This window comes from Pelophylax lessonae (assembly GCF_965119305.1).
Source record: "Pelophylax lessonae genome assembly, chromosome: 3".
Taxonomy (NCBI): Eukaryota; Metazoa; Chordata; class Amphibia; order Anura; family Ranidae; genus Pelophylax; species Pelophylax lessonae.
This window is the reverse complement of record NC_138770.1, coordinates 426,107,481-426,135,357: the sequence shown is the minus strand read 5'-3', so window position 1 is coordinate 426,135,357 and position 27,877 is coordinate 426,107,481. Positions and strand designations below refer to the sequence as shown.

The following is a 27,877-nucleotide window of genomic DNA, read 5'->3' as shown; positions in this document are numbered from 1 at the left end:
TACTCAAATTATATCAGTAATATAATTTACTTTAAAAATTCCAATTTCTCTACACTCTATTTGAATTGCTATTATTATTAAAGTGCAATTTTGGGCACAACAAAAAATCTAACTTTGTAGTGGGGCCCTCTTCACACTGCAAGGGTTAAATGTTTATTGATTCTAGGGGGTTTGCAGATGAGGGAGTATTACTTACTTTCTCCTTGCTCATGCTGGCTTATTCTATTCATGTGAGAATTCCAGTTGGGCTTTAACTTTTTAATAATGCTTTTCACAGTTATTGTATATAAAAAACGTACTGTGCATACTTTTGGGGACCTCATTGTGAAAGCTGTCTGGAAATAGTGCTGTATTGCAAATGTTTTCCCTTCTATGGCTCCACGGCACATTACAAATTTAAAAATGGGGACCTGATGGTAGTTAAGGGCAACAAAGACATCTACTTGTTGGCAAAGAAAAGATATTTCAATATTGCTTTTGTTGAGGCATTTTCCCCCCTTTGGGGCTATTAAAAACTGTAGAAAAGAAGACCAATAAAATTCCTCATTTCATTTTCAGATAGATCACAAATTTTCCACTATGGGCAACAACTCCACTTTAGTTCCTGTATTCTTTTCTGCCACATTAAATAAAAAACTTAATAAAAGTTATATTTTTTTACCCAGCAGTTATTTTGGACTGTAATTTAACATTCATATAAAGTAATTTATATTTTATGGAGTACCTATAAGTGCAATATATAAAGGCTTTGGTAAATAACATTGCTAGTCTTTCTCTTGCCAAATTCCTGCGTTAGCCCCTGCAGGGTATTTTATTTAGCTTTTTAATTGCAGAAATTCATTAACCATTCAGCGATAAATGGGATTTTTATATCTGGATGACGAAAACACCTTAATTTGATTTGGCTACTTTATGATGTACACAAGGGGCCCACAGCTGTCCTTTTCACTGATAAAGAAAGTCAGCGCACTCTTCTAGCGCTGCCTGGGACTTAAATCAATCCATTTGTATTTGACAACCTTGATAATGAAAAATAAATGTTTGCTCTTCTTGTGTAGCATTTTATGAACCATTTATTATTCATATAATCTGCTAGTTTTGTCATTGTTTGGATAAGTAAGTTTGAGGAAAAAACCTATTGGCAACAAAAAAATCTTTTTAGTCATTTGTCTGCAACATATCTCCTACAATTTCTGTTATTAAACAGGTTGGAATGGGAAACTAGGCAAAAATTATTTTGGACAGAAAAAAGTATTATTTCAACATTATATGTCTAAGATATTCGTTTTAAATATGTATAATACTATGAAAAGGACACCCTGAATTTAAATTTTTCCTACCCCGATCTATTGAGGCACCAGCAGTGCAATTTGATGAACTGTAGGTGACAATACTGTTTTATTTTGTGGTTTGTATAGTACAAATCTGGCAGTACCATTTTGTTTAAAAATATAACTGAACTCAAAAAGTGAAGATTTGCTATTATATAGGGAACATCTAGAAGTGCTAATTGTGTAAGCAATACACCAGATATTTTTTTGTCTTAAATTCCTCATGAAAATAGCAGTGCACTTCCAGGTATGTAAGGGTCCTGGGCCTATATTTTCACAGATGTAATTTTGCAGTGTGAGTTCTAAGGTACTGTTGCTTCTGACTGCTAGTCTTCGTAGATTTGGAGTGAGATTCGGTGTCATGTAAATACATATTCGCCAGCACACCAAGGATCTTGCAAAAGCAGTCCAAAAAACTTTATTCAAGATACGATCACATCAAAAAATTGTGCAACGTTTCGGAGCCGCAAAGGACCCCTTCGTCAGGCATTGGACTGTTTTTGCAAGATCCTTGGTGTGCTGGCGAATATGTATTTACTTGTAACTAATCCGGTTGCCAACTGGTGATCGCTTCAGCACCCAGCACACATGAGCCTACAAACCAGGAAGGTTTGTGATAGGAATATGAACTATAGATTCGGTGTCACTTCTGTGGCTACTCCCAGTTCTCCTTTCATGGAGGCTCTGACATGGAAACAAAGTGCTGTCTCTACCAAGGTAGATGTCTCCACACACAGTGTAAAACAAAACATGGTCAACTAGTGATTGGAAAAGATCAACTGCAGGGAGAAAACAGGTAATATTGTTCTTTTGCCCTCTGTCTGTATTTTTGGGCACAGAATGCAGAATTTAGTTCCTTTTCAAGAACCATTTTGCAACAAATTAAATGCTTGGTAATTTTTTTATAAACCAGCACATTTTAATCCAGTTATTTGTAAGGCTCTCAGTTCCAAATATATTCTTAAAACCTAGGTTTAGGCAAACCTTTTATTTGACTATACACTAATACTTACTTGTTAGAATCTATGCCCAAAGGACAGGCACAAGGGAAACAGTCCTCATTGGTGCCATCAGTTGGATTGCCATAGAAGCCTGGCAGACAGTAATCACAGTAGCGGCCATAGGTATTGTGCTGGCAGTTCTAAAACAAAACAGGAGATGCATAAATTAAGCAAATATTTATATATATATATATATATATATATATATATATATATATATACTGTATATATGTTAAAAAGCAGAGAGCACTAATATAAACACTGAAGTTGGGTTCATAATATTGCATTGTGATAACGTGTGCATTACAGCAACATGGAATGTGCATGTTTTGTTCATTAACATGCGCTGGTGTAAAACCAAAGGGTCAACCTGACAGCCAGATGAATTTCTATTTTCAGAGGTCAGTAATGTCTTCACATTTTTGTAGTCCCTGGTTTACTTCTATTTTCTGCATATTTTCATTATTTTGCAGCCAATGTTGCAAAAAGGGTAGCATTTTCTGTATGGGTCCATGATCATTATTGATCACCATTACAGTGCACTGAAGCCAAAAAAATTGGATTTTTGACTTACCGTAAAATCAATTTCTCTGATATTATTGACGGACACAGCTCCTGATCTTCTTAATCTCTGGGTTATACTGCCCCCTACAGGAGTAGGAAACCAGGCAGAAAAACTCGGGCTATGCCTATGGGCAGTCCCAGGGGGTATACTCCCTCTCTCTGCTACTCAGTTTTGTTACAAGCAGTGTCAGAAGAATTACAACTCTACAGAGGGGTGGGTGATGTGAATGTCTGCCAATGAACATCAGAGAAATGGATTTTACGTTAAGTCAAAAATCCTTTTTATCTTTCGTTCATTGATGGACACAGCTCCTGATCTTGTTAACCATTGGAACGTCCCAAAGCAGTGTTAAACATGAGGGGTGGGAACAACAAAAAAGAAACTCCCAAGGCTAAACTATAGCCCACCAGGTAAACAGGAGTTCAACCAAAACAACTGGAGCTCACCTAAAAAAAAACAGTGCACCCTCAAAGAGGACCAGGTCCTCTAAACAGCAAGCCTGCAAAACCATGCGGCCAAAGGAAGCATCCGCAGATGTCAACACATCCACTTTATAGAACTTTGTCAAAGTGTGCACTGATGACCAGATGGCCACCTTGCAAACCTGCGTCACTGATGCCTGATGACGGAAGACCCAGGAAGTGCCCCGAGTAGAGTGCGCCTTGACAGGGAAAGGAGGAACCTGACCCTTGATAAAATAGGTCTGAATCACTGTCTGTCTGATCCATCTGGAAATGGTTGCAGAGGAAGCAGACAACCCTTTCTGAGGCCCATCCGTGAGCACAAATAGTGAGTCTGATTTCCTAAAAGGCTCCGTAGATGCCAGGTATACCCTAATCGCTTGGACCACATCCAAGGAATGCAAAGCAATTTCCTTTGGATTTTTTGGTCTGGGACACAGGGAAGGCAACACAATGTCTTTATTCAAATGCCAATCAGAGAAAACCTGAGGAAGGAACAACGGACAGGGGCCAAGAACCACCTTATCACTGTGAAACACCAAGTAAGGTGAATGACAGGATAACCCCACCAATTCAGACAACCTGCATGCAGAGGTGAAAGCCACCAAGATAACCACCTTCTGGGACAGCGTAAGCGGGAGAATCCCCTGAAGATTCTCAAAAGGAGGCTTCTGGAGAACTGAGAGCACCAAATTGAGGTTCCATGGCTGCAACAGAGACAGCACTGGAGGGGTCAAGTGCACAACTCCCTTAAGAAAAGTATGCACCAAGGAGTAGGTGGCCAAGGGCCTTTAAAAGAAGACTGCTAAGGCCGACACCTAACACTTGATAGTACTCAAGGCCAGTTTCTGCTCAACCCTCAATTGAAGGAAGGTCAAGATCCGAGCCACCAAAAAAAGAGCAAGGATGAACTCTAAGAGACTCACACCATGCAATGTACGTCTTCCATATACGATGGTAGACCTTCCTAGAAGTAGATTTCATAGCTTTTTACATTGTTGGAATCACCGACTCAGACAAACCTTTATTCAGCAGCACCTGGCATTCAACAGCCAAGCCGTCAAAGCCAGCGACTATAAAGCAGGATGGAAGATTGGTCCTTGGAACAGCAGATCCTCCCTGAGAGAAAGCTTCCAAGGAGCATTGGCGACAAGCCACACCAGATCAGCGTACCAAGCCCGGCAATGCCAGTCTGGGGCCACAAAGATGACTGGAATCCCTTCTGCCTCGATCCTGCATAGAAGTATTGGCAGAAGCTTTAGAGGAGGGGAGGCATAAATCAGATGATACTGACCCCATGGGGCTACCAGTGCATCAATGGCGTCCACTAGAGGATCCTGTGATCACAACAAACCTCTGCACCGTTCTGTTGAGCCGGGACACCAACAGATCCACTTTGGGGATGCCCCACTTAAGACACAACTGATGAAAAACCTCCGGATGAAGGGACCACTCCCCTTGGTCAAACACCTGCCATCTGAGGTAATCCATCTGCCAGTTTTCCACCCCGGGAATGTGTATGGCAGAGAGGGCTTGAATGGACCATTCTGCTCACCTTAGAATGCCGGCTACCTCCAGAGCCACCAGGACACTTCTTGTGCTCCCCCTGGTGATTAACATAAGCCACTGCCATGGCATTGTCCGATTGAATGCACACTGGACATACCTGAAGACGATTTGCCCAATATTCCAGGCACTGTCTTATCGCTTGGAGTACCAAGACATTGAACGGTAGTCTGGACTCTTCCAGTGTCCAGACCCCCTGAGCAGCAATTTTGCCAAGGATGCCTCCCCAGCCAGACAGTCTAGCATCCGTGGTGACCACTGTCCAATTCAAGGGAGGAAGGATTTGCCCAGCCGAAGAACGAAGCCACCATATCAGGGACTCTTTCATTCCCCAGCTCAGCTGGATCTGATTGTCCAGAGACTGTGGATTATTGTCCCATTTGGCCACAATCTCCCTTGCAGAGACCTCATATGGAACTGTGCAAATGGACCGGCCTCAAAGGTAGACACCATCAGGCCCAGCACCCGCATGTAAGTCCGGAGGGATTACCATCTGCTAGACAACAGGAGATGAATTGCAACCTGCAGTCTCTGGAGTTTTTCCAGGGGAAGGAGCACTCTGGCTAAGGCTGAGTCCAGAGTCAGACCCAGATAGCCCAGCTTTGTGGACGGAAGCAGAGCAGCCTTCTGAATATTCAGAATCCAGCCAAACACCCTCAAGCTTGTATGGTGATTTCCAGATTTTCCATCAGAGCAGTAGGACTCTCGTCTCACAGAAGGAGGTCCTCCAAGTAGCCCAGTACCGCGATTCCCCACTGGCGTAACAATGATAGCAGCGGGGCCAACACTTTAATGAAGACCCTAGGAGCAGAAGCGAGACTGAAGGGTAATGTCACAAACTGATAATGCTCCTCTCCCACGGCAAAGCGGAGGAAGTGCTTGAGACTGACACATATTGGAATGTGAAGCGTCTTTGATGTTGATGGAGGCAAGGAAATCTCTCTGATGCAGGGAAGCCAGCACCGTGCAAACAGACTCTATTCTAAGCTTCTGCACCCACACAAAGCAGTTCAGTGCCTTGAGGTCCAGAATTGGACACACCTTGCCTTCCTTCTTGGGGACTGTAAACAGGTATTAGTAAAACCCCTGAAAACTTTCCAAAGTCAGAACCGGGACTATCACCCTTCAAAGTAAAAGGTCTCGCTTCGCCCCAAAAAGAGCCTGTAAGCGGACCGGGGACAGTCACACATTGGAAGGAAGAACCTTACCAGAGGGTAAGAATGAAACTCAATCTTGTAGCCTGAACTGAATGACCTCATGTACCCACTGACTTGTACCAGGGGAGTCCACGGGTCCGGGAAACAGTGAAGACGTCCCCCCACCACAGATACGGGTGAGAGAGCACCTTCTTGTTGAAGGGGCCTTGTCTGCGGGTCTGGAGAAGCCCCTCTTGACTTGCCAGACCAAGTTCATTTGGATCCTCCAGAGGAGTGCCGAAGAGCTCCGATTCCTTGCCAGTCGACCCTAAAGGGGATGAAAAAAACTTCTTATGAGCGAGATGGAGGGTCCACGTCTACAACGAGGGTCCTTGAACTTAGTAGCCTGCGGGAGAAAAGGTACTTTTACCCCCTGTGAGACCTTTAATTATGTAATCCAGGGTAGCACCAAACAGGCAATCTCTATAAAAAGGAAGGTCTTTTTAGAAGTCTGGTCCGCAGACCAGCATTTGAGCCAAAAGACACGCCGAAGGACCACTGCCGACATAGAGAGCCGAGCCACTAGGGGAGCCGTATCCTAAGAGATATCACAGATAAACTGCAGCCCCTGGACCAGTTGGTTCACCAGCTCAGCAAAGGCAGGGGAGGAGATACTCCCCCTCCAGGTCACAGTGCAAAAGCCTAGCTCATTCAGTCAGTCTGCGACACCAGGGCAATGGTGAATATCGGCCTCAGTGACGAAGCAGCCAGGGTGTACATATTGCGGGTCCTTAAAGGCCAGGGACTCTTCCGGAATCATGATTACCTTGTTTATTCTGGAAAGCAGAGGGTCCACCACCGGTAGAACAGTCCAGTTCTTAAGAATGGACTCCTCATAGGGGTATCGCCTAGCAAAATCGCTAAGGGACCCCAAGGGGATGTTTTGATCATCCCCACTATTAAGTGACAATTCTGTCAAATTAGGAGGGGAAAGGGAACACCTTTTCTGCTCTGGATGGCTTGTGAATGCCAAAGAGAACCTGCGCCTCCCCTGCAGCTTCAGCTGAGTCCTCCATCTTTAAGGTCTCATGCAAAGCTACAAACAGTGCGTTCACCAGCGCCTTTTCATACGCGGTTGCAGAAGAGAAGGAATCCTCCTCACTATCGGATGATTTAGGGCATGTGGTCGCAGACCCAGCAGTGTGACCCACAGCCTAATCAGATTCAGGATCTAATGAGACTGATGAGGCAGGGGAGATGGGGCCGCTTTTTGCCAGCTAGTCGCCCAAAAAACACTTCCACCCAAGACACCAAGGACTCCAGGACTGCCGTCAGTGCATCGATTGAATGGGACCTGGAGGGCCCTGCAGCCTCAGTGAGGAAATCAAGTGGGGAGATGTGCTCCAAAGACTCCATGCGTCACCAGGGGGACCCCACAAAAAAGTGTAAAACACTGCTAAGGGACCACCCCCACCGCTCTGGCAGCCCACCTGGTTGCCAGCCACAGAGCACCAATTGATCCTCAGTAGAAAGGGAGAAGACCCCACCAGACTCACCATCCCGCAGAAATCAGGCACCGCAGCTACCAGGAGAATCTGCACTGCACGAACAGGAAATGAAAGATCCAGGAGTCAGCACCAGGGGATGAGGAGTGGCTCCAACCACCAAAATCGCCACCCAGAGGGCTCCCCTGTCAGGGCCACCGCTATTTTCAATGGCAAACCACCGAAAAATAGCCGCCGGACTACACAAACATGACTCCTATGCATTAAGCAGACAGGCTACAAGAAAATGGATGCCCCGCGTGGCACCACAAGGCTCCCAGGGCCTCAGAAATGGCACAGGCAGAAAAAGGGAGGCTGGCCAGAGCCCCGACCAGGTACAGCCCCCCCCCCCCCCACAGCCGATGGCCTGTTCGCCGGCGGTGCATCCTCCTGTCTCCATCACCAGCACAGCACCCTGCCCCCACCAACTTGGTTTTGGTGCAGTGAATTGACAACACATTTTGTAATCTGTCGAAGGTGAATTTTCTTGGTAATTTATAAGAAAGAGCCCCTGCGCTATCACTAGTAGGTAGAAGAAAAGATCAGAAAGGGCAATGTAAAAGATGGAAATAGCTGCAGGCCCTATTTCAGCCTTTCACAGATAACTGAATGTATAGCAATTTGTATAGTATGGAAGCTGCGCTTATCCGTAATGCATAAATAAATAGAATAAAAATCAATAAATATGGTATACTACAGTCAATAGGTAGATAAAAAACAATTGTGACTTCTATGTTGTAGATAAGGTGACAATATAAAGTGCTAAGTGCAACAAAGGTGCAGTAGTAAGGCTGCACCTAAAACAATAATGTGGATAAAACCGTAAGTAGTTGTGACTCCTGAGTTGTGAACAGAGTTTCAATGTAAGGTGCTATACGTGCAAGAAAAATAAAGTAAATATAACCGGAAATATAGTCCCAGTCCAAAATCTAGCAGTGACATCAAAATACAAATTAATGATGAATGGATGACATACATAAATCACATTGAAGTGTGAATAGTGGTTTAGGGTAAAGTGGCTGCGTGACAGTAAAATCAAATCAAATGCTTCAATAAAAAATAGTAAAAAAAACATCAGAAAGCGCTGGCCATGAAAATCCTGAAGAAGTCACGTGACCGTGACGATACACGTAGAGACGTACAGGCTGAATGCGGAAGTGCAGCATCACAGACTGCTCGGGACCCACATTCCCTATTACCTGCTATTGAAAATGTCAATTGAGACTGTGACCCCTCTCGGAAGGCACAAGGAGTGCAAGGGACCCCGGCTATCAGCTGCATTCCTGCAGCTGTAAGGACACTTATCGAGCCCTCCTGCATGTCAGCTTCCCCCTCCCCCTTGGGATGATTACATGATTATTGGAAAACCCATCTCTCAATGCTGTAACCTTACAGCAGTAAGGTAAGGGTGTAGCACACCCAGAAGTTTTACCTATTGGCTATTTCACGGCTCACTACCTGGTGTTGTAATCACCCACCTGATTTTATCACCTGATTTCACGCCACCGTCACCTAATGAATTTTGATGCTGTTAGATATTTTTTATGTATTTACACATTTATTTATGCATTACGGATCAGCGCAGGTTCAATACCATACCAATTTCTTGGTAATTTGTTCACTTGAAACTGGGAAACAGTAGGCAGCAGAATTCCAGCAAGCGTGGCTGACATATGGTAACATGTGGTCATTCAGCATGTTAGCAATATAACATGTCAGTCAATGCAGTTAGCCATTTATACACTGATGCTGATTTTTGAAAACATCATTCTACCTGTATTTTAAAAAAGTAAATCTGATTGATTGCCATTTTTTTTTAATTTAGCTATTAATAGGATTTCAACTGCATTTCTAAAAGTCTTTTTTTATTATGCTGGTGAGATTGAGATGATAACTTGTCTTATACAGTCCACTCAGAATGCAACAGTTAAACCAATAAACAAGTAAATGTTTTGCTAGTTAAACACCAAATACTTATAGCTGTAGTAGCAGTACTTTTCTTTAAATAAAATCATTCAAAAATACTTTTTAGGGCTTTTGCAGAGTTTACGTGGAATCGTTTTCTTGTCTACACAGCCATTACCAGATTTTTCTTGATTCACAGCAGTTGAGAGAAACCAAGGTGATGGAAATTTCAAAGTTCTGTCAATTACATGCTGATTTTGTTACTTTCATGTTTTGCGCTTTAGGTTGTTTTTTTTCCATAAATAAAACAGTGGACTGTTGAGTAAGGAGATTCTGCACTCGGCAAGTGTAAATAAATATAAAAATGAACTGAAGCCTTTAGTCCAGGCAAATCAACGAGTTATCATATAGGATCCTGTCAGTTTAACTTTCCTTCAATGGCTTTGAAAAGTCATCTGTACATAGTTATCTGCGTACATTACCTTAAAAATATCCTTGGGATCCCTTTAGATGTGCTTGTTGCCTAGACTAGACTATATTACAACTGGCCTACAGAGAACATGATTTGTAAAGTTGCAAAGTTGCCTTTTTTGTGAGCATTTATGTATGGTTTCAGATACTTCCTGAAGACATGATACTATTTGACACTGCTGGCATTAAATCAAACGACACATTTTGTTGTTATCACAGTTGGCGTAATTAACATCCAATCTATGACGGAGCATAGGGGAGTTAATATAACTTTTTTTTGCAAGTAATCCTATGCAACATAGATATGGTATTCAGTAACCACTTAAGGACTAAAGGCCCGTACACACGCACCGATTGTTGGCCGTAAATTGTCGGCCAACGTCCGATCGGTCCGATTATCGGCTTGTTAGTATGATGCTTCCGACAACCGACTGCGACTTTTCGGCTGAACAAAATCTGGTGTGCAGGGTATAAAATTTTTGTTGGCCAACAAAGAACGGCCAATTGTTCGTCAGTCAGTACAGATTTCGGCCGACAAAAATGTGATGATCAAGACTGGGCATGCTCAGTGAAGAAAAAACACACGAAAAGTAGACCAGAACAGGACATCACTTCTGCAGTTGGTTGTTGTTGGCCGACAAAATTTGTGTGCAGTCTAGAGCACATTTCAACCAACAAAACAGCACCGGACAAAAGACGGCCGAACGGTCGGCCGACAATCGGTACGATACTGTTTAAATCAGTATTTTTTGCTAGAAAATTACTTAGAACCCCAAAACATTATATATATATATTTATTTTTAGCAAAGACTCTGGAGAATAAAATGGCGGACGTTGCAATATTTTTTGTCAGGCAGTATTTCTGCAGTGGTCTTTCAAACGCAATTTTTGGAAAAAATTAATTTCACTGAATTAAAAAAAAAACTAAACAGTAAAGTAAGCCCAATTTTTTTGTATATTGTGAAAGATGTCACTTCCAGGAAATAGATAACTAACCGCTGGTGGAATAGAGACAAACTATGGTACCTAAAAATCTCCATAGGCGACGCTTTAAAAATATTAACAGTTACTAATTTAGAGTTAGAAAGGAGGTCTTTTTCTAGAATTATTTCTCTCATACTGACGATCACGGCAATACCTCACATGTGTGATTTAAACACCAGTTTCCTTTGCGGGTGCGACTTACGTATGCGTTTTTTTTTTTCGTGCGCAAGCTCACGGCAAAGGGGGTGCTTTAATATTTTTTTTTCCTATTTGTTTTATTTTTTTATTTAACACAGTTTTTTTTTTTTTTTTTTTAAATCTCATTACTTTTATTGCTGTCACAAGGAATGTAAACATACCTTGTGACAGTAATAGGCAGTGACAGGTACTCTTTATAGAGGGATCTGGGGTATAAAAAACCCCAGACCCCTCCACTGCACTTCAAAGCATTCAAAACACTGAAATCTGAATTTTTGAATACTGACAGTTTTTTTAAATAGGCACCATTGGCAGTCGAGTAAATCGGTAGTGATATTGTGACGTGGCTTCGGGGTTACAGGATTGGAGACCCAATCAAAGCCAAATCCAACTTTGTTCAGGACTCCAACCAGCCAGCGGATGTCCTGGCTGGTTGCTAGGGTCTCCCGGTGGGACGGGAGACCCGGGCAGACCTGCTCACTGGGATAACGTCCGAGGTTGTTATCTCCTGAAAGCCGACCGCTGGCTCTAAAAAAACGGCAAAAAAAAAAAAAACGTACCGGGTTGATACCTGCAGCTGCAGGCCTCTTATTTCCTTCTCTCCTTCCCCACTATGCAGAATTCCAATAATCGGAGGGCTCTGAATGGTAAGCGGGGCTCCAATGGTAATGGAGGACTCTGAATGTAAAAGGGGGCTCTGATGGTAATGGAGGACTCTGAAAGTAAAGTGGGGCTCTGAATGTAAAGGGGGGCTCTGATGGTAATGGAGGACTCAATGTAAAGGGGGACTCTGAATGGTAAGGGGGCTACTGATGGTAATGGATGACTCTAAATGTAAAAGGGGGCTCTGATGGTAATGGAGGACTCTGAATGTAAAGGGGGGCTCTGAATGTAAAGGGGGCTCTGATGTTAATGGAGGACTCTGAATGTAAAGGGGGGCTCTGAATGGTAAGAGGGTTCTGAATGTAAAGGGGGGCTCTCATGGTAATGGAGGACTCTGAATGGTAAGGGGAGTTCTGAATGTAAAGGGGGGCTCTCATGGTAATGGAGGACTCAGAATGTAAAGGGGGACTCTGAATGTAAAGGGGGGGACTCTGAATGTAAAGAGGGGCTCTGATGGTAATGGAGGACTCTGCATGTAAAGAGGGGCTCTGAATGTAAAGGAGGACTCTGAATGAAAGGGGGGGCTCTGAATGTAAAGTAGGGATCTGATGGTAATCTGATGATAAGTAGGCGGAGATTAATTATGTGGAGTGGGTGGAGCTTCAGGGAAGTGGGTGTGGTACATTTTCAAGTAAGTAATTGATAGCTGTGCCTGGAAATTATTTTCAAATGTTGGCAACTAAGAGACTTAAGAGGAAAAAAAAGTTTTTTTAGGAGTATGGAAGAGGCACTCACTGGATCTGTGACTCAAGGAGGGCTCCATGCTCCTCCAAGATGGTGGCCGTCCACGCAGGCAAGATGGTGGAGGTGGTCACTGTAATGAGGAGGATGGCAGATCACGGCCAAGGTCCGCTGCACAGAAAGACTTCCCAGGTCTGCTAAGGGCAGTGGGGCAGCTCTACTGAGCAGGATGATGTGCTGCGAGTCCTGGGGCATGCGGATGGCGTCTTATTCTGTCCAATATGGATTCTGAATTAGGGTGAGGCTTCTGATCACCTGCACAGGATGGGCCAGCCAAGAAATGACAGTGAGGAAGCAGGCGGGGAAAATAATAGGGGCTGCTGAGTAAAAAATCTTTGCCACCAGGCTTGTAGAACAGAGGAGGACGATAGTCAGGATACCAGGATCTCCTCACAAAGACGGTTGCTGTGGCTCACATCCAGTCAGCCCCCCCCCCCCTTTCCAACATCTTTATTCCAAAAATGCTCTGGTCTTTAATTGGTGTAATTGTGTAAACGTTTTCCATTGTCAGCACTTTATGATCAGTGCTAAACATGTATCAGCAAAATTCAGAACTTAAAAAAAAAAAATGAGTAAAGAATACATATGTTGGGTATCAGTGGGTGGGTCATCTTCAGAGTAACACATAGATACAGAGTACAAATGATCCCTGATCCAATGGTTATTTTATTAGTGTTATTGTAACCATACATTTCCTAAAATGAAAACATAACCTTAACAGCTTTAAAAAAATTCCATAATTTCAGCCTCCTTTATCACAATACAGATTCCCTAAACGGGATTAGGAATTTGATTCTCTATATGGCATTAGTTAAGTGTGGCTTCACAGCTCAGGAGAGTAACTTTGCATCGGTAATCTGTTGTTTCAAGCTAGAATTGTCTACTTTTAATACCTGCACTGTTAATATTACAGTTAATAAGGGCTTTTTTTCTCAGAGAATAGGTGCAGGAACTCCGGCCTAATTAGTCAGCCTTTGTTTCTGCCCCCTACCCACCTCTGAGCACCGTCCCTTTGTTCCACCTCCTACCTACCTCCCAGTACTGCCCCTTTTACAGAATACAGAACCAAGTATCATTTTATGCTACTAAGTGATTTGCACGTAAACTGTTAATGATAAGAAGAAAGACAGTAAAATAATTCCCCTGCTGTGAGCAACATTAGATTCTGCCCCAGCAATGGTAGACCCCCCAGAAACAATAGACCTCTCTCAGCAATAGATCCCCCACACAACTATAGACTCCCCCAGCAACAATGTCCCCCACAACAAAATAGCATCAATAGACCCTCCATCAGCCAGCAACAATAGACCTCTCCCTCAACAGTAGATCCCACCCTGTAACAACTGACCCTCCACCAGCAACAATAGACGTACCCAGCAACAATAGACAAAAATGGATCTCCACTAGCGACAATAGACTCTCCCAGCAGCCAGCATCAAAAGACCCTCCAGCACACCCCAGCACCCCTTTTCATTACATACATTCATTGCTGGAGGTGCCGGAACTGCGTTCCCCCGCGTTCCCGCTGAAAAAGCCCTGCAGTTAATTACTGGCTGACATCTCAGCTCAGTTCACACTAATGCAATTTGATTTTGATGCAATTTGCAGTAAGGTTATGTAGTGCGACTTTGGTTGCATTTTGGATGTGGTAGGCATATTATATCAGTCCAAATTTCAATGTATATCGCACCAAACTATCACATGACCTTTTGCCAAATCACATCGCAGCTGAACAGGCACCATTGGTAGCAATGTTATTTTCATTGTCATTAGTCTCAGTGTGACCCACGGTATAAAATCACACCAGTGTGAAAAAAGCACATTCAACTATAGCTGAGACAGGTTCATGTTACCCTCACATAGAGCCTGATGTAAAATAATTGTGGTGTGGAAACATTTTCTTGTTACCCATAACAACCAATCAGCTGCTTTTACTTTTTTCTTTTTACCTAGACCATAAACATGATGGAAGATGAATGGATATTTCAGGTAATACATTGAGTGGGTATTTTAAGTTCAAAATAACTTTCTAATAACTGTGTACTATTGTACTATTTTTTACAATTTCCTGAACCGCAGCAAGCCTCTATAGATCTTTCTTACTGACCTTGGAAATGTGCCGTGAGCTAGTGATAGAATAATTTAGCAGGGGTTCCCCGTGGCATAACGTTTTTTTCAAGGGTTCCTCTGTATTAAAAAGGTTGAGAAGGCCTGCTGTAGACATTCAACTCGAAAATAAAGTTAACAAAAAAAAAGGAAAAAAAAATTGGCAGACTCAAAGGACTACTCTGTCTTTTTCTGCCGTCACTTTTCTATGTTTCCATGTACCATAGTAAACTATTCAGACACCTGCCTACATGTGGCATATGAAGTGGCTAGCCTCTTCTCCTAAATGTTGCTAAAAGGCCAATAGAAGAATGAAAAACAGAGAATGTGCTAGCCATTCTGAGCTAGCAGCCTGATACAAGCTAGCTTTCAAGACTGGCAAGGCAACAACATCAACTTGGCAAGTTGCATTGCTGCCAAGTGCTAGCAGAATAAACAGATGCATTCTACAAAAGGAAGCAGAAAAAATGAGGCAGCACAGGATGCAGGGATGGGCAGTGACCTGTTGTAATTTTCATGTTAAGGTGGGTTTGGGGATTGCAGATATATGCATACACCCTTAGCATTGTAGTGCGCAATAGCTGTTAAAGTACCTCTGTCAATAAAAAAAGATTTTAAAAGCTTGCAAAAATACCAGTTTGTTACGGTTCACTTGAATCTTTGCTCCCTTGCAGAAATGCACCCACCACAAGGATCTGCAGCTGTGTCAGATTCCTGTGCTGACCTTCTACATGCTGTTATTCAGCCTCTGACCACTATATATTACTATCATCATTAGTGTGTCCCTGCAGAACTGCATGGATATGGATAGTAAATTGTTGCAGAATCTCCCTTCTGTTTATTGGAGTACAGAGAATGAAACTTTTTTTTGGGGGGGGCATAACACAATTTGCAAAACACCCTCTTTTATTTTATTAGTGTTGCAGAATACACACTTTTTGTAATGTACTGTGCACAATTGTTGCAACCAGAATAAAAAATGTCACAGGAAATTAAACGTCATCTTTTGACAAAACACATCGGATGTGACATCATCACGCTATCTGTCTGCCGGGAAATCAGTGTTTGGAGACCACTTGCTTAGACACAGCTCTTGGGATGTTTTAGCTATATTGTAACGGAGATCTTGTAAGTGTATTTCTTCTAAATAAGAGGCATGGTATTAAAGAGGAAGTAAACCCTCCTCTGCAACTTTTTACCTATAGGTAAGCCTATGATAAGGCTTACCTATAGGTACTGTAAATATCTCCTAAACATGCACCGTTTAGGAGATATTTACCTTACATGCAGCCAGTGACATCACTGGCGCATGCGCTCTGAAGGAACAGCCACTGGTGCCGTTCCTTCAGAGCCCCATGCCGTGACCATCGGCTCCCGCGCGTGTGCGCGGGAATGACGTCACCGCGGCTCCGGCCAATCAGATGGCCGGATGCCGCGATCCCGGAAGATGGGCGACTGGACATGTCGCCCATCATCCAGGTAAGTGGACGGCACGGGGGGCTCGTTCTAAGGTAAATATTTCATAATGAGCTAGTATGCGATGCGATGTATGGGTTTTCAACCTCTTTAACATATTACACTATGAAGTTTGTCTCTGTTGCTTTACATTCTGCATTTGGTTGACATCGGAGTAATGGGAAGACAAGCGGGATGTGCATTGATTTTCATAAGTACTCTTGCCCATTTTATTGTAATGGTCCATATTGTTTAGTAAGAGGCTGATTTAGCTACTTAACATGGAGTGATATCATGGTGGTGACAAGTAGTGATGAGCTAATAACACCCCGCTACAGTTTGCATTAGAACTCCCGTACATGGAAAAATTTCAAATCCAAGTAAAGCCTATGGCATTCAAAGGCTTTTATGCAAGTTATTGGCCATAAAAAGGGTATGGGGGGCCCCAAGTACTGCCCTGGGGACATGTATCAATAGAAAAAAAGTTTTTAAAAAAGATAATTTTTAAAGAAGCAGTGATTTTAATTATGATTAAAGTGAAACAATAAAAATGAAAAATGTATGTAGTCCCTGGGGGATCCCCTTAGTCTGCCTTTAAAGTGACACATCTGTATCATGTATAGAACTTGCTGCAGTAAAACTGACATATATAAAGAAAAAATATTACATTTAAATTGCTGGCAATACAATACCATTGATGGCAATACAAGAATGTTAAAAAAAAAAAAAACACCAGCGTGGTGGTCCCCCTTAATCCATACCAGACCAGATTTTGGGTCTAGTTTGGATTTTAACCGGAACCCCGTGCCAAAAATTAAAAACAGCATGGTGTTTTTATTTATTTTTGACGATTTTTTTTGGTGAATGAATAGGGAGACAATGTACCCCATACTTATTCACATAGGTGGTGGCGGGATCTGGGGGGCCTCCTTGCTAAAGGGGGCTACAGATTCCAATGAGCCCCCTGCCCACAGACCCCCACAACCACAGCCCAAGGTTGTGGAGAAGAGGCCCTTGTCCCCATCAACATGGGGACAAGATGCTTTGGGGTAGAGCGGAAGCAGAGCCTTCCTGCCCCCAAAGCACCCCCACATGTTGAGAGCATGTGGCTTAGTATCGTTCAAGAGGGGGGGGCGCATGCACGGATAAGCATCTAGTATAGATTTTGGGGGCCCCCGCCCTTTTTGTTTCTTAAATTTTGGTGTTGGGTTCCCCTTAAAATCCATATCAAACCCAAAGGACCAGGTGTGGATATGGGGGGACCCCACACCATTTTTTTCACATTTTTCTATTGCCAGCAATGCTTTATTTTTTATTCAGCTCTCAGCGGGAAAGCCCAGTTAGGGCTTAGAATGCACTGTGCAGCACGCAGTGCATTGTGGGGAGCTCGGGGGGGGGGCGAACTTTGAGGCGAAATCTGTTTTTTTTTCCCGAATGGGTGATATTCGGGCCAAACCTATGCTTAGTCTGAATCTCTCGCCCAAAACTAGTGACAAGCACTTGAAGCACTTTATGGATTGAGCACTTTATTTATATTTTATTGAGCTTTATATGGTCCTCACTTCAGGGTAAGAGGCCATTATTTACACCTTCACTTTGGCACAGGATTATATACTTCTTATCATGATGGAAATTTTACACAAATTTATAAACTTTTCTTCGTTATTTTTGCACTTTATGAATTGGGACATCATATTTACTATTACTTATATTAATAATACTTACTATTTATTGAGGTTTTTATATATATTAAGTTTGTAGATTTAATATTGTTACATATTGATTTAGCGCCACACTATTTACTTGATATTTTGGAAAATATTCATGGCTAACCATTTTCATACTGCAAAATCAGATTGCAACGACATATAAGAGTGCATAAAAAGAGAGCGTCTTCTTATTATAGTACTGTTTGGGTTTCCCTCTGCAATGAACATCTCCCACTCTCCCCTTTCCTTGCTCTATTTTTCTTTGTTCTGATTGACTGTGCATTTTCTATGACATTATTACCATCTATATTCTTTCCTTTCCCCCTTTTTTTGTTATTTTCTGTTATTATTTTCTTATCCCATATTCTTTGTTCCTTATGAAATATGATACATTTATTGCTGTATCTGTCTAGGATATTTAGATTTTCTGATATTTGTAGACAGATGACTTATGAAGTTATGGATAATAATGGTTTATTCTGTTACACAGAGTCTGTATACCAGTAGCTCCAGAAGAAGCTTGATTCCTCAAGCGAAACATGTAGGGCATCTGGCTACATGAACTATCCCTTACTTTTAGGGTTATACCAACCATACTCGAGGACGTCTAGCGTCATTTTTGGCATCGTCCCAGAGTCTTGTAGGATGTATTGTATATTATCTCTAGATCACCACGTCTCATGTGTTATGCAACCATTTTTTACATTTGATGTACAATTGTGTTTTACTGTAAGGTATATTTCGGTGTTTTTCCATGTATATATTGCTATGTATAACTGTGTTGGGGGTGTTCCCCTTGTTTTTATATGTCAATCAATAAAAAAGTTTTTTACTTCACCTTTATTTGTGCCTATAAAGTCCATTCAACTCCTTTCAAATATCCAATACTGCTAAGTTAAAGCTGAACTTCAGTTAAAAAAATAACAATTAATAGATAAAATTAAAGTGGATACTGGAAAGTAGGACTAAAATGCTTCTAAATAAGAAAACTATGAATATCTTTTTATAATTGCCACTTGTTGCAGAAAAAAAACTTTATTGCTGCTATTATTTTATTATAGACATCAGACTTGCACAGTAAGTAACAACCTACAATTCAGTACATGAAAATAAAAATGAATAGCTACCTGCATTCTGCCGCAATCAATAAATATAGCAAGGTAATTCATTTAAGCAAGCCAAGCACATTTACCTCCTTCTCTAACAATGAAGGTATCATTATGGAGACAGCCGTGTTTTATTAATGGTGATTAGAACAAAATCTTTTCTGCAAGGCAGACTTATGGATCAAATAACTTTTCCAGTTATAACAAGATGCACGTTATAAATTAGAGAATGTTGGAGTCACGAATCTTGACTTTTATCATTCATCAGAAATGTATTTCATCAAATTTTCAAAACACTTTCAAAGGGAAGATAGACGTAATGTAGGAGTCTCCCCAGGATCTGAAATATCCCTAATGTAGGTAGAATAAAAGAATCCAAGATTTAAAACAAAAGCATACTCAAACAAAAGAAAAAAAGAAAAAAGAAAGAAGAAAGTACAACTTTTGTTTCTAGGATGTCACTATTACTGGTAAAGTAGCACTGTCCCTATAGGGCGTGCTGTATAATGACTTCTTGGGCTCCCTCTAATTACCAGCACACAGCCACTTAGGGAACAGTTCACACATCTCTCCTTACTCCTGATGGCTCGTCACACAATAAACAGTCCAGGGGTATTGGTTTTAGGTGTTTATTTTGGAACTTGGATGAGAGAAGGGAACAGTGGGATATTACAACTGTAACTATTCACAATAGAGAAGGACAACTCTCATTTGGCCTCACCAGATTGCTTGTGGAAGCAGCTGCACTGCTTAATCCATACTGCCACATGTATGGAAAGGGTTAAGTCTCCTTGCTCTTTTCTCTCCAGCAATAGACTTGGTCAATCTACATTATCTTCAGGACACTCACTAGCATCCCCTTTACTGACACCCATCCACTGACTCTTCTAGCTGCAGGGGTGCCCCCCCTCAGGTCAGGCCCCTTGACACAGATCTGTACTCACTGCGCTGCAGAATAAGATCCTCCAGTGTCTCCCCTTTCAGTCAGCTTCACCAGACCTCTGGTTTAAGTTCCTCACTAGCACTCTCCAGGCCCTCAGGTCAACTACCTGAGGCGGCATGGCACCTCTACGTAAGAGGAGGCAGCCGTCCCCGTCCCTTCGGGAATCCACTATCTAGCTGAAAGACCCTAGTACATGTGCTTCTGGCATTTATACAGTATCCCAGCCCCGAGGTAATTTTCCTCTGCCAAATCACCAGGGCCGTAACAAACGCCTGTGCACTTATTTGTCAGATTTCCTCCCACTGTCCAATATGCCTCCCTATTGGACCAGTATGAAACACTCTGCAGGCAGAATGAGTTGCACCTGAGCCCAATGAGCAGACCTCACTAACAGATCCTGCTCTCTGCTAGGCAGAGAAAAATATAGACTTACCTGCAGTCCTTCTGGTAAACAGACAGGACTCAAAACTCTACATTCTCTCTAGCACCTACCTACGAGGGTGCTACATCAACAATGTTCATATACTGCCTGACCAGTAAACTAATTCCTATTAACCTAGCTCATTGTAGTTTATTAGTGTTGGATTAGCATGCATTTACTTTAAGGCTTTATTTACACAAGGCGCATTAAAGTGCATGCCTGTGGAGGACAATGTATGACCACATGGAGATGCGCAGGTGTTCTGTGTATTCCTGTGCAGCCACTTCCATTGATATCAGTTGGGATGCAGTGACTACATGGACACAGCAGCTCCTCACAATTTGACATCCATGTGCATCACACAGTGTGCATTCAGGGACATGCACTCATATGCACCTGCACATGGTCCTACATGGGCATACACATTAATATTCCCAGTGTGAACGAGGCCTAATAGTACTGAAATATGAAAAGATTTAAAAAAGTAAGAAAACATCAATACATTTTTTTTTCTTTGCTCATTGTTATTATGGATATTAAATCAGATTGTGAACTAAATCAGATTATGGCTATTAAATCAGTTGTCCAATTTCTAATTATACAATATTTAGCTTGCTAAAGCACTGAATATCATAAATAAGGTGTTTGTTTGTTTTTTTTTTGTTTTTTTATAAAACGCTTTTTTCATCTTTTTTGATTCCATTTTTCATTTAGCCTCTTTGCACTCACTTCATTGTCAGCGTCACCTCAAGCAAAATTAACTAACTTCCTAGTAATGAAAATGGTGGACTAGGACTATACCTGTGCAATGTGTGTCACTTTTTGTTTGTTTTTAGGAAAAAATATTTCATGCAGAAAGTCTTTTTTCATAGTAAGCACTGTGAAAATGTGGAATATACTTCCATTAAGAAATAGTTCTGTCCAGCTCAGATTGTTTGAAAAAAAGAGATAGATACATTACAAAATGCATACAATATACAGTAAATGGATATTAAACCGTATGGGTAATAACACCTGGGATTGCTGATACAGTTAATATCGGATTGCTGGTGCAAACAGGACCATGCTTTATAAGGGGTTTTCTTTTTTTTTTGCCTTTCCCTGGATCAACTGGGTATAGAAATACATTTTTATTTTTATTTTTTTCTCTTGGTTAAATTAATTTGTGTCTTTTTTCAATCTGACTATATATGTAATTGCATTGACATGCTAAAGTTTACAGTATATGACTTACAGTGTGTTTCAGAGCAGCAACTCATGAGACATTTTGTTAAATGGTTTGGGGAATTCAATAAGTTTGTGGATCCTGCTCAATTCAATTTTACTTTAAAGAGGAAAACTTTTTCATTTTCCCTTTCAGAAAGCTATGTTATCTGGCAAGAATAATACAACGTAAACACTCAAAAAGCATCCATTCACATAATTCCCATAAAGAATTTTTTTTGCATTGAGATCTCAGAATAAGGGGTGTTTCTGACCATTCCCTTTGCTGCTGAAAACCTTGATACATCAGGGTATCATTCGTAAGGCTGGGAGTCAAATACATTTTGACTGAACATTATTTACATTAATAATAAAATAGAGGATTTTATCACTTGCAACAAACAAAGCGCAATAGATGGACACAATAGATGACACAACTTGAAAACTGTGTCATATAATATGATGGTTAAATGCATTATCAAAATTGAGCATTAGTCATGTCCACTTTACAAAGGGAGGTCTGCATCAGGTCCACAACATGCATGGTTCCCCTATTCCCAGATGCCAGCTCTATGTTGAGCTCATTACAGTCACAAAACAAAAATCCTCTTTTGAAAATAAAGGCTTCAAACTAGCATACAATCTCATTATAACATTTTATTGAATGGGGAAATTGTGAAGAGCCTGCTTAGACTTCTCTCTCAGAGAAGGTTTTGCTAAGAATGCCACTAAAGCATGCAACATTTTAGAATAGGCTTTTTTTGTGGGAAACTCTATCCAAGTTTGGCATATGAGGGTGTTTTAATAAAATGGATATCATTTTTATGTGCAACTTTAAAGGCCTAAATGATAGTGAATAAATTCACCCTTCTCGTTACATTGAAGTATTAGGCATGGACGCATTTTGGTGTCCCTGATCTGTGCCATGAAAATAGAGACAGCTGCTCTTTTCTAACAACATTCAATGGCTGTAGAATTTAGGAGAGGGGTCAAGGATGACGTTACATGTATGCAGATGACACTTGTCTTTTTTGTAGATATTTACTTCTATCCCATGAAAAGCAAAACTTTGTGTAGCGCTACCCCTGCAGAAGCCGTTGGTATGTTGCCTGAGTCTTCCCCAATTTTTGCTCCGCAGCCAGGCACAAGGTAGATTCACGCGGCCAGGTGCACACTCACTTCTGCTTGTTACTCCAATGACCATTCTAGGTTTTGTTTTTTGTTGTTTTATTGGAGAACTTGGATAGGGTAAGGGATATAGTGGGATACTTCCAAATTGAACTATTCTCACTGAGGGCTCTATCCTAATTTCCTAGTGAACTTAGTTAAAGTCCTTGCAGAAGGCAAATAAAGAATTCTTCCCAGCAGCAGAAAACGTATTACAGATCTGAGCAATGTCCCTTTGCAAAGTAGTGGACAGTGCTGGGCAAAGCTTTAAGAATACAAGCCGGTGTTCTCTTTGTGTGGACCCACAGCTAACCTAGAGCACAGGGAAGCTATTAATTGCCTAAGGCTCCTTAGGGTGTCTGTGTATCACAAGGCTCCTGAAGCACCACTGGCAGCCTTTTTTCACTGTAATACCAGATCAGATGCACTGTAGACTCTCCCTCTGTCGGTCCACAGGTCATCCACCTGAGGCCACATGGCACCAAGTGTTGGGGGAGCGCTTCTCCCCCAGCCTGGTGCAATCCTCTGCCAGGAAAGACCAGAAGCCCATGTGATCTTAGAATATAAATATAGGCACCCAGTATGCCTAGGGGCACCTCCCCTTGTAATTGGCCAGGGCTGTTTGCTTGATGCTCCCATCTGCATGGTTTCTGCTTTAAATCCAGCACTTTCCATAGTTGCTAGGACACGGTGAAACTTCAAGACAGCATAAGCAGCAACAGAGCCCACTGAGCAGACTACACTAGAGAAAAACCGCTCTCTGTTAAGCTGACAACAAATAAATGTACAACAGACTGAGAAAATTGGTCCCTCAAGATACTGCCCCTCCATGAAAACATTGATTTTAACCAAATTCAAAATGAAGTAAAGTAGGAAAAGAGGGAAAAAAAACTGTACCAGTTTTCCCCAAAAATAGAGGTGAGAGCTATCGGTAAAACGTATAACTACAAATGAGAGTTAAAAAACAGATTTGTGCACAACCAACACGCAAACAAGTAGAAAATGATATTCAACTCACTGAGCTAAATGGAAAAAGTTTATTGAATAGAATAGCATTAACCATATATATATATATATATATATATATATATATATATATATATATATATATTTATATATATATATATTATTATATCTTTTCATGTGACAACACTGAAGAAATTACACTTTGCTACAATGTAAAGTAGTGAGTGTACAGCTTGTATAACAACATAAATTTGCTGCCCCCTAAAAGTAACTCAACACACAGCCATTAATGTCTAAACCGCTGGCAACAAAAGTGTGTACACCCCTAAGTTTAAATGTCCTTATTGGGCCCAAAGTGTTAATATTTTGCTTGGCCACCATTATTTTCCAGCACTGCCTTAACCCTCTTGGGCATGGAGTTTGCCAGAGCTTCATAGGTTGCCAATGGAGTCATCTTCCACTCCTCCATGAAAAAATCACGTAGCTGGTGGATGTTAGAGACCTTGCCCTCCTCCACATTCCATTTGAGGATGCTCCACAGATGCCCAATAGGGTTTAGGTCTGGAGACATTCTTGGCCAGTCCATCAACTTTACCCTCAGCTTCTTTAGCAAGGCAATGGTCATCTTGGAGGTGTGTTTGGGGTCGTTATGATGTTGGAATACTGCCCTGCGGCCCAGTCTCCAAAGGGAGGGGCTCATGCTTTGCTTCAGTATGTCACAGTACGTGTTGGCATTTATGGTTCCCTCAATGAACTGTAGCTCTCCAGTGCCTGCAGCCCTCATGCAGCCCCAGACCATGACACTCCAACCACCATGCTTGACTGTAGGCAGGACACGCTTGTCTTTGTACTCCTCACCTGGTTGCCGCCACACAATCTTGACACCATCTGAACCAAATACGTTTATCTTGGTCTCATCAGACCACAGGACACGGTTCCAGTAATTCATGTCCTTAGTCTGCTTGTCTTCAGCAAACTGTTTGTGGGCTTTCTTGTGCATCATCTTTAGAAGTGGCTTCCTTCCAGGATGACAGCCAAGCAGACCAATTTGATGGCGTATGGTCTGCGCACTGACAGGTTGACCCCCCACCCCTTTAACCTTTGCAGCAATGCTGGAAGCACTCATATGTCTTTTTTCCAAAGCCAACCTCTGGATATGACACTGAGCATGTGCACTCAACTTCTTTGGTCGACTATGGCGAGGTCTGTTCTGAGTGAAACCTGTCCTAGTGAACCGCTGTATGATCTTGGCTACCATGTTGCAGTTTATTTTCAGGGTCTTGGTAGTCTTCTTATATTCTAGGCCATCTTTATGTAGAGCAACAATTCTTTTTTTCAGATCTTCACAGAGTTCTTTGCCATGAGGTGCCATGTTGAACTTCCAGTAACCAGTATGAGAGAGTGAGAGTGAGAGCGATAACACCAAATTTAACCCACCTGCTCCCCATTCACCCCTGAGACCTTGTAATGAGTCACCTGACACTGGGGAGGGAAAATGTCTAATTTGGCTCAATTTGGACATTTTCACTTAGGGGTGTACTCACTTTTGTTGCCAGCGGTTTATACATTAATGGCTGTGTGCTGAGTTATTTTGAGGGGACAGCAAATTTACACTGTTATAAAAGCTATACACTCACTACTTTACGTTGTAGCAAAGTGTAATTTCTTCTTTTTTTCCACATGAAAAGATATAATAAAATATTTACAAAAATGTGTGTACTCACTTTTGTGAGATACTGTAAATAAATAATGCTAAAATGCCCATGTGTAATTGATCCCTAATGGTGCATAATGAATAAAGCTCAATCGGTGTGGTTCAAAAGTCACTTATAACATGTATTAATAATGTATATATGTATATGTTATAATATGTATATAACATGTATTAATCAATTCTACAGTATGTATCTTTATTTCATCTCCAGTGTAATCTTCCCACAGCTGTATGTGTGCCACACAATAAAATACTTCCACCAATCGTGCCTTTTGGGTGTACTCTCTCCTGGAATATTGGACCTCTTAAATTACAGGTGGTCACATCAGCCATATAACCCAAAGATGAATACTCACTCCTTTCTCTTTAAAACAGAACTAAACCCTCATATTGTTTTCAGCCAAGAAAGCTGCCATTTTGGCCTATGATTTAACTGCCACGATCCTGCACATGTGATCAGTTATGACACCAGCCGTCTGATGGTTTGACAGTTTGGTTGACTGCACAACCAATGTGACAGTTACATTCCAGGCAAGTGCCAGGAAAGTAATTGTTTTTTTAAACTGTTAACTCGATGAGTTTAGTTCCGCTTTAAGGATTTCTCCAGACACAGCTCTTAGGACTCTTAGAGCCCTCTCATGGGTTCCTCCTCCACAGATTTAGCAACATTTCCTAAACCTGAGGATTAGCATAATTCAACACACTTCCTCTGAGCCCAGATAGGCCTGGACCCACCCAGCCTGTGACTGGATATCACAACTATCGATACAGTGATGAGCTTATCTCTCTCCCTCTGATTTCTTTTCCAATCAGTACATACATTTATTTGCTCCTTGTGTTGATTCTTCCTCCCATAATCCAGCCCTACAGGGGCTAAAAGAGGCTAATACCAGGTCAAATTCTGGTACTCACACTGCTTGCATTTTTAATGATGTATTAGTGATTAATGACCGCAATAAGTTGTGTCTTTTATATCTGTCTAGGGCTCATCTTTACCCAGAGTTATTCCATTAGACCCTGTAAATGTACTTGCATAGAGAAATTTACAAAAACAGCCTGTGCTTAGGATAACTAATACTTTAAAGCAGCATCTCAAGTCATGTTCCTACAGATATTCTTGGCACAGACGTATAGCATTCTTGTAATGTTAGTGAATGGATAGGCACTGAAGTAAACATGTAGTGCACAGTGACTGAATGAGAACTATGCTTACTCATTGGTTGGTTCATCCCTAGGGTAACAGCATGTGCCACAATTTTTAAACATGTCTAGAAATATGGTATAAACATAAACACAGCTTCCACTACTTTCCCACTTTCTACTTTTACAAAGGCATTAATGTGTTTTTGTCAGTAAATAAATCTTTATATAAAACAGTTTAAAACAAAGACAGCAATGACAGATATTGATGCATAGTTACCACACTGGTACAATTGCCTACCTGAATTCTAATTTAAAAGAAAAATCCAGCCAGTTTTGTGACAACAGAAGATTCATTGGTAGCATTGACTAAGGACCCTATGGTCCTGAGAACCCAGACATTCAATATCTTTAAGTACCCAATTACAGTATAGTCATTGGAGCCAAGGTATAAACCAAGAGAGAAGAATTTTGTAGCAAACGTGCGTCTGCAACGCATCAGGTTTTGTGTTTTTATTTCACTGTAACCACATACCTCAAAAACTGATTACATATAGTTTAATAACATTAGCATGTGATAGCATCTATCATAGATTTTGGTTAGTGCACCCACTTCAGCTAAATCATGTTCATACATTGGTGCACACTCTGTACTGCTATATATCTACAGTTAGCAATAGATAGGCATATAAGACAAACCAGGTTGTAAAGTACCAGCAGAGGTTAAAAGGGTAAAAACAATTGGATGATGGAAGTCAGCAGAGCTTCACCTTATTAACGTAGCCTTTAAAGTGCACTTAATACCAAGAACCATATATTGAAGTTTAGTAACAGTATATAAAAATTTTGGTGCAAAGCACCAGTTCCCTGCGCTCAGAGAGGTGTAGTCTCTTGTTAACCTTATTAGGATCTTGGAGCTGTTTCTGGAGCTGTGGACACGACAACCCAGGAAGAATGCTGCGGCCTTGCTGCCCCTCAAACGACCAAGGAAGTCTGGAAACACTGTGAACAACAAACAAACACAGGGGCGCACCGGCCTAGTGCATTAACCTTTGGAAGGTTTATTTAAAAAGAGAAGGATTAAAAATACTCACAAACGAGTTCTTGATAAAAGCATAACACATGATGCTCTAAGGAAGAGGCTAAGCCTCGAAACACGTTAGCCTTCACGAATTCAGGAGAGGACTCACCCTCGGATCCCTTTCCTGAGGACTGCAATCCTTATGTGTTATGCTTTTATCAAGAACTCGTTTGTGAGTATTTTTAATCCTTCTCTTTTTAAATAAACCTTCCAAAGGATAATGCACTAGGCCGGTGTGCCCCTGTGTTTGTTTGTTGTTCACAATATATTGAAGTTTACCAGCTCTTAGACATTGCAGCT

At 41.5% G+C, this 27,877-nt stretch overlaps 1 protein-coding gene across 4 annotated transcripts in view; it reads right to left on the bottom strand.

Moving 5' to 3' along the window:
- The window catches only part of LAMA2 (laminin subunit alpha 2), a 1,405,743-nt gene that overhangs the window by 603,991 nt on the left and 773,875 nt on the right, over positions 1–27,877 (bottom strand). For all 4 annotated transcript variants that reach the window (XM_082249565.1, XM_082249566.1, XM_082249567.1 and 1 more), the window contains exon 17: positions 2,345–2,472. In XM_082249565.1, coding sequence (XP_082105691.1) covers positions 2,345–2,472 — 128 coding nt within the window. The remainder of the gene's footprint in view (positions 1–2,344; positions 2,473–27,877) is intronic.